We start from the raw sequence: 15,134 nt of genomic DNA on the forward strand, positions 1-15,134 counted from the left end.
TTTCTCTCCCGCAAACTCTGCCGGAAATGAGTCTTTGTGAAAAGCATCTGCTGCTGCCACCGCCATACCACACCTTGCAGAGTCCTGCTCCAAGAGGCTGCAGCGGTGAGACAAGTCTCAAAAAGACTCATTTCTGGTGGAGTTTGAAGGCGAGAAAGAAGGATTTCTACTGCTTCTGCTACTTTTGTTGTGTGCGGGCAAACAAGTCTTTTTCTCTCTCCTCTAGACTTTGTCAAAAATGAGTCTTTCTGAGACTTGTTATGTCACCGCCGCTTGAAGCTGGACTCTGCAAGGTTTATTATGACATTGCACAAGTGAACGTCAGTACCACTGTATGCTTTGTCTTACTGGCACAGCTGGCATTCGCCCCTCACTTAACTATCCGTCCCCTTTATCAAGGGGTAGCGGGTAGCGGGAGAGAAGCGAGTCTCGTGGACCTAGGTAAGGTTCCTCTTGCCATATCTTCACCTCCCTTTCTGAGGAATGGCAGATCTTCTTGCCTCTGGCTTAGCCACCTGTACCCTTTATTGAGGGAGATGGCAGGTGTGGAGGAGTAGTGTGTGGGAGAAATGGTATTCCCAGCTTCTCCACTGACTGGCTTCTTCCCAGCAGCTCTAGGAAGAAGCCTTCAGCATCGGCCATCAGAAATGAAGATTTTTTGGGCAGAAAAGCTTGCCCCAACTACCACTACCGAGGTGCCCTTGCTTCCTTCAAGCCTTTGCCTACCAGTACTTGATTTCCAGCTCTGTTGTGTTTCTCGCTGTTGTGCACAGGGAGACAGGTTTGTGGGACTACTGTTAAAAAAAACTTATTGCAAAAAGTTGGAATTTATTGAACTTTTTTTACAGTAAAGTTGTTTTCCTGTACACAAAAGTGAGAAACATGATGAAGTTGGAAATCAAGTAAGAGTAAACGAAGAAAGAAAGGCCTGGAGGAAGCGATGGCACCTGGGTAGGGGGATTTAAAATGTGATACAGTGCAACTGGAAAACCCCCCCCCCAATATCATGCTGACCCTTTTTTCCTCAAGTGCCAAAAGCGTACGTGCATGTGCCCACACCCATAATTCAATATACTTCATGCACTCTGCACATACCTGCAGGACCCTCACATGGTGCCCTGGCTCCGTGTATGTGCTTATGACCTTGTCTGCCCCCCCATTTCCCAACTTCCAGTAGGCCCAGAGGCTTTATTGGAGCCTGGAGAGGGCAAAAACAGCCTTCCCTGCCCCTACGGATACCAGAAACTGCCTGTTTCCTGACTTTTAGTGGGCCTGATAGGCCTGTTTTTTGCCTTTCCCAGGCTCCAGAAGCTTCCCTTTAGCCCAAGTGATGGCGAATCTTTTTTCCCTTGGGTGCCGAAAGAGCATGGATGCACGCTATTGTGCATGCGTGAGTGCTCACACCCACAATTCAATGCCTGGGGAGGGCGAATCAGCTGCCCCCAGAGACCCTCTAGAGGCCGGAAATGGCCTATTTCCCAGTAGGCTCATATTTTGCCCTCCCCAGGCTCCAAAGGCTTCCCTGGATCCGCGGGAGAGTAAAAACACCTCCCCCCCCAGAGGCTCTCTGGAAGTCAAAAATGCCCTCCCAGAGCCTTGTACGAACCAAAAATCAGCCGGCCGGCACACATATGCACGTTGGAGTTGAGCTAGGGCAACGGCTCGTGTGTCAGCAGATATGGCTCCATGTGCCACCTGTGGCACCTGTGCCATAGGTTCGCCATCACTGCTATAGCCTGAAGAAGGCAAAAACTACCTCCCTGCTCCCATCGAGGCCCAAAACACTCTCCCAGAGCCTCTGCGTGAACCAAAAGTCAATTGGCTGCCACACATATGCATGAGCTGAGTTAGCGGAACTGCTCACGTGTCGGCAGATATGGCTCCATCTGCCATAGGTTTGCCATCATGATCTTATAATCTCTTTCATGTACAACATGCGTAAAACTTTAATTCAGGACAAATAAAACTGAAGGGCAAGTTCAGAAGTAGTGTTTATAATAGATAGGTAGGATAAATATCTGACAACATATTCAACGTGTCAGCATGCTATGCATGTAATGCCAACAAATTAGCAAATATATAAAATGAGATACCTATTTGACCCTCCTGCCTGGATCTTAAAATGGAAGCAGGTAGACTACTGTAAATATTTTAATCTATATGTTGTCATTCAAATGTTGTTGCATCAATTAAAGAGTTTCATTTTTTTTACAGAGCAATTATGTCATCTTTTCAAGAGGCTCCATCTTCAAACAGTACCCTCCAGACTTCAAATTTTGCACATGTTATCTTTCAAAATGTAGCAAAAAGTTATCTTCCTAATGTGTACCTTGAATGCCATTACACTCTGACACCCTATATACGTCCTCACCAAAAAGATTGGGTTGGTATTTTCAAGGTAAGCAGTCTCTGAAATATTTTAGTATATAATACTTTTTTTTTTAAAGGAATGACTGAGTAATGGTCAAGTGAAAATGTAAAATGTCTTTTATCTTAAACTATTGATTCTTAGAGAGTAATTTTATTGATTATATCTTTTTGAGGCCATGTTTCATTACGTTTCATTTATTACTTGATTATCTACTTATTGATTGATTTATTGTTTTTGTATGCTGCCCAACTCCCAGAGGACTCTGGGCGGCTTCCAAGGAGTTATCCAATTATAACTCCTTGGAAGTTAATTATCCAATCAATTTAATCAACTCCTGTTATATGATCCTAAAAGAGATGATTTTATAAAATGGACCACTCTCTTTCTCTCCTTGTTAATAAGCATGTATATACAATGTTTCTTGGTGCATTAGACAAGAGCCAGGGTGGCATAGTGGGTAGAGTGCAGTACTGCATGCCACTAAAGCTGACTGTAGATCTGTAGGTCAGTGGTTCAGATCTCATCACTGGCTCAAGGATGACTCAGCCTTCCATCCTTCCGAGGTGGATAAAATGAGGACCCAGATTTTGGGGGCAATATGCTGGCTCTGTTAAAAAGTGCTTTTGCTAACATGCTGTTATGCCCTTTGTTAAAAGGGCACTATAAATACACATTTTTATTATTACTATTACTATTACTATTATTATTATTATTATTATTATTATTATTATTATTATTATTATTAGTGGGAGATTAATTGTTTAAATTGTTCATTAACGAAAATGATTTTATTTGCCTACATCACAAATGCTTTACTTTATTATAATATAAACTATTATAATATTTTATTGCCTCATCAAGTATCATCTTTATAGCTGAAACATTTCTAGGAATATTTTTTTCAAAAGTAATAAACCTTAAGGTCTTTTGTCTTAAAGTCATATTAGAATGAAGTTCCATATGATAGTAATATTGTCCCAAATTATTTTGAAAACCCCTTTTAGAATTGTTGGATTTTTTAAATAAAACAAAACAAAACCTTTTTAGGTTTTAGTAAATATTGAACACATGATACCTTAATGGAATTCCAGTTTGTGGTGAACTAGAATAAGATACAATGATTACATATTATTAATTTCATAAATTATTTTCAGTGATACACACTACATTAAAGTTTTGCTTATATACCCTAAGTTGTTTTAAGCAATCAAGTATGACTGCAGCTATTAACTTTCGTTGTCTTTGCAGTTTAGGCTTTTCTTGGTAGCAGCTGAATGCATGCTGAAATTAATTACTTTATGTCTAGAACATAGGTTTCTATTTTCTTTTCACCCTTATACCGTATTTCCTCCAGAATAAGACCCAAAATATAATCTTATATTTTTTTGACCTTATTATCAGGTTGTCTTATTATTTTCGGAGTGCAGAAGGCGAATCAGGCCACGAGACATGCATCTTACTAGAGTCCTGCAGCTCTATGGCATCTCTCGACTGGTCTGTTTAGTTCCATCTCCAGCTGTCACCATAGAGCAGGAAGCAGACTCACAGAGTGGCCGCTGCCGTGGCTGGGGTATGTAAGCCATTTGGGGGAGAGAAAGAAAGACTTCTGCTGCTTCTGCTTTTTGCTGCACAGAAGTTTTTCTGTCCCCCAAACTCCGGTTCTGCGGCGTCCAAATGTCATCCAAGGCAGCAGCTGCTTTGCGAGTATGCTTCCCACTCTATGGTGATGGTCATGGTGAGGCCTCCCCTTCTCCCCCTGCTCCTCTCTACTCCAGTCTCCTTGCAGCCCCCCCACCTGAATGCTGATTGACCAGAGCACCTGCTGGCATGTCTGGAAAGTCTTCCGCCTTGGGAATCATCAGACGGAATGGTGATTGAGCCTGACTCTTCCTGGGTGAGGGAGCCTCACAGGACCCTTTCCTGCACTACCTTCCTCCCGCAGATCTCACTTACTCTTCCCAGGCGCCCGGCAGCGAGACATTGGGCAGTCCTGACAGACACAGCTCAGCTAGTTCAGCCATGGCCAATGCTTCTTGCACGCAGCTGAACTTGCCTTGCAAGAGGCTGACTGGATCTCTGGAGGCAGAGGCAGTGAGGGCAACAGCAGCACCCACAGCACCTCAGCCATCTCTGCCAAGCAGAAGTTGCCGGTGACCAAACTCGAGCTGATAGCCAAACTTCTAGCCGGGTGTAGCAGCAGAAGCAGCCAGCACACAAAGTTTTCAGATGGTGGAGGAGAGGAGTGCACCTAAGAAGCAGCATCAGGACAAGGAAGCTTTTGGCTGCATGCTGCATGCAAGAAATTTTTCACTCCAAGAAGCTGAGCAGGCGCAATGAGTCTCATGAAGATTCATTTCTGGTGGAGTTTGGAAGAGAAACGTTTTTTGCGTCTCATTTCTCCGCTGACGCCCCTTCCCCCGAATCTGGCACTCCCTGGCAGGGCAGATTCTGGGAGCCCCTTTCAAGCTTGGCGAGTGGGAACGCAGAGCTGCCACTCAAGAGAAGAAGAGAGGAAGGGGCGGGGTCTGATGGCCGTAGCAGCGATGTCCAGCTGTGGTGAAGCTGGACAGGCAGCCATGCCTGAGCCGACACAGCTGCAGAGGCAACGCGACGCCAGGATGGAAGCCGAATGGTTACATCTGGAAAGAGCTGGAGGAGTTGCTTACAGAGAAATGGAGGGATTTCCTGTCGCTGGTGGTAAGCTGAGAGTGTCTGAAAGGGATTGGTTGCTGGACGGAGCTAAAACAGCTGGAGATTGAAGAAAGTAGCTATCTGTGCAAGGTGGCATTTCAGTGAAAGCTTTGAAAAGTAGCGAATTGCTCATCATTGAATTTTTTATTAGCTATGTAATTGGTTTTATTTTAAACTTGCCTTTTGGAATCTGGAACCTTGAATTCTTGTTGTGGAAGCTATATTTTTATTTTTTTATGTAAACAAAGAGGGTAAAATACTGGAAGATGAAGACACCAAAACCGGAAATAGTTAGTAAAGAGCTGGAAAATATGTTATCCGGCGCCATCATGTGGCCAGAGGAAACATAGCAGCTTGCTATTTTTTTAAAGATTTTGGCATTTGTCTTCCACATTGACTGGCTATGAGAAGGTAGATCAGCTATTGCATAGAAGGAAGAAAATATTTAAGATGAAAATGACTGAACTGAATTGATTTGACTTGATTTGCTTTGATTGGGCTGCTTGATTTGATTGAAAATACATTGGACAATATAATTCAAAATTAATTTTAAGAAAATCCAGAAGATACTAAAAGTTACCAGTACCCTAAAGAAGAGGAAGAGGATAGAGTTTTTTCCCTTCTTTTTAATTTTTGTTTATAAAGTTACAAATTATAAAAAGAAATGAGTATACATAATGAATTGGAATTATTAATATTTTAATCTCATTGGAGTTTATTATTGGAATATATATATATTTTATACAAATATTCAAATATATAAGCAAGAGATATAAATGTTAAAATGGAAGAACTTTACAAGGGGAGAAAATTTAATGGTTTACGAATGAGAAAATTGAAAATAGTTATAATTATTGTGTTTAATATGGATGAGATAATTGAAAATGGTTATGATTATTTCTGAATGATTATTATTTTGGATTTTTTTTTCTTTTGTTATTTTTTCTTTTTCTTCTGATTGAATTATAAATTGATTATCTGAGTTATGGTGATAATTAAAATAGGAGGAAGGGGGAAAAGAAAGGGGAAGAGAGATACAATATCATGAGTATGATCAATATGGGATAATAATTAGTATTATGTTATGTTAGGTATCATAGGGAAAGGCAGATGAAACAAGGAAGAGCTAAATTGAATAGATTAGGGAAGATTATCATTGAGTTCAATAGTGGAAGATATATAGAATTAGGGAAAATATATAGTTTAGGGAAATATATAGATTAGGGAAGATTATTGCACTGTATTTAACAGTGAAAGTAATTAGAATAGGGAAGACTTGCACTGATATGACAGTGACACATAGATTAGGGAAGATAATTACACTGGGATTGGTAGTGGAATTTATAGATTAGGGAAGACTATCACACTAAGAACGGCAGTGGAAGATATCTAGATTAGGGAAGAATATTAATACACCGGCTTTTCTAATGGAAGATACTTTTCGCAAAAATAATGGAACAATATGATTTATATTGATTTTGATAACGAAAGAAATGAATTGAGTAGGAAATATATTTTAAAATTTCTAACAACCCATCCTCCTATGTATAATGTATATTGACATTGTTATACTGTAATTAGATTAAGATACGATATGAATAGTGTTTCTTTTTTTCCCTTTTTCTTTCCTTCCTGGGTTTTAAAGAGAAGGAAATTTGGATATTTCTTTTGTTAAGGGCAGCTATGATAAAATGAGGGTTTTTAAAAAAATAAAAGCAGGATGAGTTTAGTAAGAAGGCTAAAAATGGACTGAAGTACGATGGCATAGTTATGAAAAACAGCAAATAGCCAAGAGAAACCTAGATTGCTATAGCACTTTAAATGCAAATGTAGGCAAAGAACAATACCCAAAATCGGGATGATAGTATATGGAAAGAAGCTAGCACAGGATGAATGATATATACCAGAATAAATTGGATAAATAGAAAAATTTGATTAATTTGACTAAGAAATTGGCATCTGATATTATATTGTATTTTATTTTAATTTGAGATATGTCAATTGGAATCTCTAAGGTGTGAAAAACAAGAAAAAAATTATCCCCCCCCCCCCAAAAAAAAGAAGAGAAAAGAAGCTCAGGGAGGCTCAGGATAAGAAGAGGGAGTGGCCCTCCCCCTCTCGTTGGCTGAGATCGGCAGGCCAGATTTGGGGAGCTGAACACCTTGCCAATGCTGAGGAAGAGAATAACATGAGGAATAGGCTCTCTCGCAGTGCCTCCTCTCTCTCTTCTTCTCCTGAGTGGCAGTGGTGCATCTCACCAAAACTGGACTGCTGATCTCGACACAGCCGCCACTTGGGAGAAGAAGAGTGAGAAGAGGCACTGCTGCAAGAGAGCCAATTGTTTACTTATGTTATTTTCCCAGGATGCGGCAGCTCATTCAGAAGTTTTACTTTACATTGGAGTTTCCCTGCAAACACTGGCTGAGGGAGAGTAGTGGCAGAGAGAAGCCAGATACTGTACTAGTAAGATTTGTGTCTCGCAGCCTGCCCCTCCCTATACCCTGCCTCACCTGCCACCGCCAAATTGTGCCCAAACATCAGTGTCTGGCAGCTTCAGCGCTTCTCTTTCTTGGCTAGTCTTTGCAGGGAAATTCCTTGAAATGTAAAGAAAAAGTTGTTAATTGTTTGCAATTGTGAGAAGTGGTGAGGTGCCAAACTCTGTTAAGATGTTCAGGCACAATTTGGATGGCAGATGGAGCAGGGGATGCGTGTACATATTGGAGAAGCGGACTTATTTGGGGAGGGGGGGCTTATTTCAAAACCTGTTGGGTTTATTATCAAGACATGTCTTCTTATAGGAGAAACATAGTATGTTTATTTGATGCATAGATATCTATATGGAAAGTTATAGCTGCCTATTAAACCATGGTTTTGTAACAATGTATTATTTCCTTAATTTTTTCTTTAGGTTGGCTGGAGTACTGCAAGAGATTATTACACATTTCTTTGGTCACCTATGCCTGAAAGTTATGTGGAAGGTTCAACAGTTAATTGTGTATTATCTTTCCAAGGTAAATATTTAGGAGCAAACATGCAAAGTATCTTATTTAATATTAAAAAAACCTGATATTTTTCTTATAAATAATTGAAGCATACAATGCTTGTTAGGCTAAAACTAAAATTATATAATAGTTTTAATTAGGTGCTTTGAATAACTGATTGAAAATATAAAATTGGAATTGCACAACTATAATTTGATCATATTCAAACCAGGGCTAAATATAAGCACATGAATTATTTTCTGCCACTAATTGAAGCAGTTTAAAAAGGACTGCTTTTAAATAGAAAATCTCCCCCCTTCCCAAAGGATTAGGATAAATAGGCAAAGTTTGTTAAATTAATTTCCACTGATAGAATCTATTCATATTTTGCATGAATCTTCTGGAATGGCATTTTGATTTGTAAATGCCACTATAACACATGTATATCTGTTCCAAATTAATAGGTTCTGTGACAGGCATTGATTATAATATTAGCCTTCCAGGCAATTGTCAAATTCAAGTTTTAATTTTTATAGATTGGAAGGGTTAATTTTGCATCTTGAAGCAGTGGAAGTAATGTGCCAGTGTTTGGAGGCTGTTAGGGTCTAGACAATGTTGCTTGGCGGGGCCTAGAAGAGCCTCCTCTGTGGGAGCCCTGGCCCTCTGGAATCAGTTCCCCCTGGAGATTCACACTGCCCCCACCCTCCTTGCCTTTCGCAAGAGTCTTAAGATTCATTTATTCCACCAGTCTTGGGGTGATTAGGTCTCAGCCCCCTGGTTGACAAAATGTTTGTATGGCTGTTGTTTGAATGGGTATGACTGATTTTTAACACAACTGGGGATTTTAGATTGTTTGTATAGTTTAATTGGATTTGCTATTGTATTTGTCATTTTTATATGTTGTAAGCCGCCCCGAGTCCTCCGAGAGGAGTGGCATGTAAATTCAATCAATCAATCTATCAATAGATTTATCATAGACTTTATTTTTTGCACTTAAAGTCACTGGAAGAATGTTATGGATTAATTGGACTCTTTTATATAGTAAAATAACTTTATATAAATGTAGATGAATACATTAGAACAAGCACAAGTTTCATTTTATTCATTTTTTTATTGTTAGAGTTTGGCCTTCTGATCTACTATGATTTTAAAAAAACAAAACCATGGGCTGAAAAAGTTTGAAATCTCCTAAGTTATAAAATCTGTATTCCCAGGACTTTCATTGCAGAAAATAGAAGATGTGTTCATAAGCTTTCAGCCTTTGGGGGTGGTGGTGGTGGTGATGGTGGTTTCATATGACATGTAAGGTCAATTACAGAATTTTTCAAAGGCTGCATAAGTAAGGTAAATGGAAAATGTTATAATTAAAGTAAAATTTGAATACATTCAGATGGTTTTAAACCATATTTTAAAATCCTTTTTTAAATGAGCTGGTGTCTATCCTATGTACCTTGACCTAGTTTAATCAGTTTAAACCACACTAAATTTAACTTTAACTATTTCGAACAACAGTGGTTGTCTGCTGTCTGACTGGATTTCTTGTCAGATAATTTGTCATTCACACTCGGAGAGAACAAAAAAAAGCCTGGTAGCAATCTTCTTTTTGTAGTAGTAGTATTTGTACTCTTATTTCTCTCTCATCTTTGAAATGTAATCCTTTATTAATAAAATGGATAAGAAGATGGGAAAATCAACGAGAAAATGATTATTACAAGATGTGATGGAACAGTATTAGGAGGCATATATTATCAAAAATTGGTGGGAGCTAGAAGACTTTTATTATTTATCATTTATTAGATTTAACTGTCTATATAACATTTGGAATTCAAATAAAAATGATGCACATTGCAATAAATAGCAAGTAGAAAATCCTGTGATGCTATTCACACATCATTTTTATTGTATAATTAAAATAGCTGCTTTTATTTATAACACGTGCTTTTAGGTGTGAATATATTCCACCTTTATTATTTTCTCAAAGAACTCAAGATGGGAACATACCTACTACTCCTTCCTCCTGCTATTTTCCTCACAACAATCCTGTGAGGGGAATTAGATTAAGAGAGCATGTTTGTCTTTCCTGACTTAAGGTAGAACTAGAATTCAATAGATTCCTGGTTTCTAATCTGGTGCCTTAACCTCTTGATCAGGGGTCCCCAAACATGGCAACTTTAAGACTTGTGGATTTTAACTCCCAGAATTCTCCAGCCAGCATAGCATAGCTGGCTGGAGAATTCTGGGAATTGAAATCTACAAGTCTTAAAGTTGCCAAGTTTGAAGAACTCTGCTCTACACCAAATTGATTTTATATTTAGGTAAGAACAAGTGTGTGCTTTCAAATTTTCTTTTTATCAGGGTACTACCTTCCAAATGATGATGGAGAATTTTACCAGTTCTGTTATGTGACACATAAAGGAGAAATACGTGGTGCGAGCACCCCTTTCCAATTTCGAACATCATCTCCAGTTGAAGAATTGTTAACCATGGAAGATGAAGGCAATTCTGATATGTTGGTAGTGACTACAAAAGCTGGACTTCTTGAGGTATGAATTAATAAACAATTTTTAGAATATAGTTTACTATATTATACTAATATCTCAGAGGTATGAAGAAAGTAGGAATTATATCAAATATAATTGAACCCAGACTGGTTTCAAGCAGAATGATTTGTATTAGATTTGGGCTATCTTTAGTGAAAAAGAATTTGTAAGATGTAATTAAAAATTAATCAGCAAAATGTGTGCGTGATAGATGCCATGGAGAATTGCAATATCTGTATCTTACATTTCACATGGTTTTTAAAAAATAATGAAGTGCAGCTATCAACTATAACATTTAGTTCATAAGCATCTGGGGCTTTGAATATGATGGGTTATGAAATACAGTGATACCTTGTCTTACGAACTTAATGCATGCAAGCCCAAAATTCACTCCTTTTGCCAGCCGACGCGCCCGTTTTCATGCTGGTGGGATTTCCCTGAGGCTCCCCTCCATGAGAAACCCCACCTCCGGACTTCCGCATTTTTGCGATGCTGCAGGGGAATCCCAGCAGGGGAATCCCAGCAGCGCGAAAATGGGCGCTTCAGCTGGCAACCCAAGTCCCCGGAGGTAGGGTTTCCCAGCGAGGGAAGCCTCAGCGAAATCGCAGCATCACAGAAACACCAAAGTTCGGAGGTGGGGTTTCAAGGACTTCAGTGTTTTTGCAATGCTGTGATTTCGCTGAGGGTTCCCTCGCTGGGAAACCCCACCTCCAGACTTCCGTTGCCAGCCGAAGCGCTCCTCTTCGCACTGGTGGGATTCCCCTGCAGTATCGCAAAATCCAGAGGTGGGGTTTTCCATGGAGGGAAGCCCCAGGGGAATCCCACCAGCTTCGGCTGGCAATAGAAGTCTGAAGGTGGGGTATCCCAGCAGCGGCAGCGGGTTCATAAGGTGAAAATAGTTCGGAAGAAGAGGCAAAAAAATCTTAAACCCCGGGTTCGTATCTCAGAAAGTTCGTATGTCAAGGGATTCATAAGATGAGGTATCACTGTAGTTCCTTGTTTTAGTCCACTTTACCTATTGGCTGGGGAAAAAATTGTAGACATGAATTTGCAACATCTGTACATTTTTGAAGCAAATACTTTTTGTTTTTAGTTTAAAATTGAAAAAATTCTGAAAGAAAAAGAAGAATTACTAAAAGTAACTGCATCGCTTGAAAAAGAAACTCTGCAACTCAGAGATCAAGTTGAAAGACTAGAAAAAGAACTTATGTATGAGAAAGAAAGATATGATAAGCTTGAAGCAGAGCAAAAGGTTTGTTTTATAATTATATATGTGTGTTTGTGTGTGTGTGTTATTTGTAATTTTCCTTTAATAACCATACATGTTTTGTGGAAAGTGTATTGACTCTGTCAATATACTTTTTATACATTGCTAATTAAAATAAAATATATGTTCCTTGTCTCCCAACATCTAACTTTACATGTTTTACATTTAACTAACATGTGCGTTGTAATTATAAGATTCCTATAAGTATCAGTTTATTTTCCAAGTTTGTACTCACCCCTCAGCAGGTTTATTGGGGGCCACAGCAGCAGTGATAAACAGGCCATGGTGAACAAGCTGTGGCGATTAATGGGCCATGGCGGCAAACGGGTTGTGACAAACGGCTGTGACAGACAGGCTCGGACGGCAGCAAATGGGCTGTGTTAAAGAAGCCAGATGAATACCAGATGGAAGCTGGAGCAGAGGCAGAGGGCCCCCCTCCCATTATTTTCCTCTCAAAATGCTAGGTGCATCTAAAAGTCCCGAGCGTCTTATAGTCTGAAAAATACAGTCTACTGAAACAGTTTTCATCAAATTTTCCTAATGAAAGTCCTATGGTTATTGTTAAAAACTAGAGTTATGTAGTAGACAAATTATACTGTTTGAGATATACTGTGTTTTTCGGCCTATTGGACGCTCTGGATTATAAGACCCACTTAGCTTTTGGGGAGGAAAACAAGAAAATGGAATCTGCATATTAATGTGTCATAGTAAAACACTTGCATCCTGCTTTCCCCTGAGTGTGATAAATGGCAATTTGGTGATATGAGATAACTTTGTATCTGTATTGATGGTTTAACTTCACCGGATAAAAATCTCTTAAATATCATACATTTATCCAATAGAGATTTCATTTTCTAAAGAGAAGGTAGTTGTTAAGTTGTTAATGTAGATTTAGTGAAGTGAATTAAATGTATGCAAACATGTACACCTTTAAAATCTGTTCTATATTTTTTTAAAGGATGGTTTTAAAGCTGAAGAAACCCTTAAAGCTGAAAATGAAAAATTCAAGAAAAAATATGAGGAAGCTACTTCTAAAGTTATTCAGCTTGAAGAAGATCTCATGATTGTCACTCAGAAAGCTATTACAAAGGAAACAGAATTAGATAGGTATGCAAATGCAAATTATTTTCTGATAACTAAATAAAATTTAATTGTAAGCCCAGAGTTGCTTTGAGGAAGAAGACAGGTGGCATATAAATTTAATAAATAAATAAATAATCAAAATTGTTTCCCCCTCCCATGTAGTTTGAAAGATAAACTCAAGAAAGTAGTCTTGGAAAAGGAACAATTTGAATGCCTGTTAAAAACAGAAAAGGATGAAAAGGAACTTTACAAGGTAAATTCCAAGCTATTAAATATTTGTAGCTGTTCAACTGTAGAGATAATTCCATTACTGAAGGTAGCTTACTCAAATTTTCAGTGTTCATTATCTATCTCCATAATAAATCAATATGAGCACCTCCTAACCTAAAATAGTGATTTACCTCTGGTTTAGCGCTAAATTAAAAAAAAAAGCAATTTCTCTGAATTCAGTCATCAAATATAAACCTATGTAGCAAAAAGAAAATAATGAGTAGAGCTTTGCAATAACAACAACAAGAGTTTGGAAAACACTATTCCTCCACTGTACCAAGATAGAGATTGCCAAATATACTGTCCAAAGCTAGATTCCCTGAAAAATTGCATTGAAACCTTGTCAGATATTACGCCTTTTCTGCCCAGACACACTAATATCTGTTCTGCCTGGACACAGGCCAGGAACGAAGTAATTAATCAAACACACACACGCAGGCTTGTACAAATAAAACGAGGGTTGTTCTTTATATTCAGAAAACTGCAAACCACGGAGTTTCAGAGCAGTGTTAGTTTAAGAATTCAATAGGTCAGAGTTAATTATTCCAGTCAATGCAGAAGTCTTTCAGGCTTATGTCAGCCAGAAATAACTCACAGCTTAAATGTCAGAATGTCCAGAAATCCACAGCAAACACGAAACCACAATTCAACAAACTTTCTTCAAAACTGAACATTAGACTCCCACACAGGCGTCTGCAACTCTCCTCTTTTTCAAGGTTGCAGCAGCCTCATTATTTCTTATCACCTATGACCTATAATCTGTTTCTGCATTTGCTCAGCTGCTCTTGTCTTCCCAGCATTCTCCTGACCCAAACATTCAGAACAGGATTGTTCATTAACTCTTCCCCTTCTGAGTCAGATAAAACTCTGGCTGGAGATCTGACTGACTCCATTACTCTCTCTGTCTCTCCAGTCCCTTCCAGCTCCATTTCCCTCCCTGCCTCTCCTTCTGGTTCACTGTCTGATTCCTTCTCCAGCCAGATGGGTCTTCTGTGAACAGACGATTCCCACTCCTCTGCGTCAAAATCAGCAGCCAAAAGAGATGGCCTGAAGCCAAACACAACAATATCCAGCAAAAATATATCTTCATGCCAATCCCACTTTGCATGCTTAGGGCCATTCAAATTTGTTCCTTATCAAATCTGCACCTAAATATTTTTATTTTTATTTTTTTGCTTTAGCCTTCTATCTCATTCCAGCTACTTGGGATGAGCCTGTTTAGAATAAATACCAGGATTAGAAATATTAATTAATTATATCATTACAGATACACTTGAAGAACACTGAAGTTGAAAACTCTAAATTAACATCTGAAATCCAGACACTTAAGAATTTGGATGGAAACAAAGAAAACCTTATAGCATATTATAAAGAAGAGATTGGCAGATTACAACTGTGTGTGACTGAAAAAGAAAAACTGAAGAAAGCTGCCCTGCTTACTTCATCAAATAAGGTACTGATATCAATTAAAAAGCATCTTTATTTTTAAATTTTTGATCATTTACTTTCAGAATATTTCAAATCAAATTACCTGCAGACAGGTACCAGAGAAATTATGAAAGCAGGACTTGATTTAAATGCATCTACTTTATTTTCAGTTGTACTAGTGTCAAACATAAAATAATCTGCACCTGTAGATTTTGGTGTACTTTACACAACAAATACACACACACAGGGCCGCCGATAGGGGCCCGGCGATTGAAGAAGACCGGTACCGGTATGTTTTCCTGAGGTAACCAGGAAAGGGCAATTGTTTTTCTCCTTTGGCTTTTGGTCTGCCTGCGTTTCCTCCCACCCTCTCAAGGCGGGGGAGGGAAGGGGATGGATGGCCAGTCTGAGGAAATCTGGCTCCTCTTTGGCCTTTGCTCAACCTCGCCCCCCTCCCACCTCAGCCTCGGCTGTTCTCGAAAGTCTTGAAGCCGTCCCCCTTC

At 39.0% G+C, this 15,134-nt stretch overlaps 1 protein-coding gene across 7 annotated transcripts in view; it reads left to right on the forward strand.

The window, feature by feature from the left end:
* The window catches only part of TAX1BP1 (Tax1 binding protein 1), a 58,837-nt gene that overhangs the window by 10,477 nt on the left and 33,226 nt on the right, over window positions 1–15,134 (forward strand). For 6 of the 7 annotated variants that reach the window (XM_070729306.1, XM_070729310.1, XM_070729313.1 and 3 more), the window contains exons 2-8: window positions 2,215–2,398; window positions 7,971–8,073; window positions 10,399–10,586; window positions 11,677–11,835; window positions 12,809–12,957; window positions 13,096–13,186; window positions 14,471–14,656. In XM_070729306.1, the coding sequence (XP_070585407.1) occupies window positions 2,222–2,398; window positions 7,971–8,073; window positions 10,399–10,586; window positions 11,677–11,835; window positions 12,809–12,957; window positions 13,096–13,186; window positions 14,471–14,656 (1,053 nt within the window). In that variant the 5' untranslated portion in view covers window positions 2,215–2,221. Of the gene's footprint in view, window positions 1–226; window positions 442–2,214; window positions 2,399–7,970; window positions 8,074–10,398; window positions 10,587–11,676; window positions 11,836–12,808; window positions 12,958–13,095; window positions 13,187–14,470; window positions 14,657–15,134 lie in introns of those variants that run through there. The other variant, XM_070729308.1, reaches the window with a different exon arrangement.

This window comes from Erythrolamprus reginae, chromosome Z (genome assembly GCF_031021105.1).
Source record: "Erythrolamprus reginae isolate rEryReg1 chromosome Z, rEryReg1.hap1, whole genome shotgun sequence".
NCBI classification, from domain to species: Eukaryota; Metazoa; Chordata; class Lepidosauria; order Squamata; family Dipsadidae; genus Erythrolamprus; species Erythrolamprus reginae.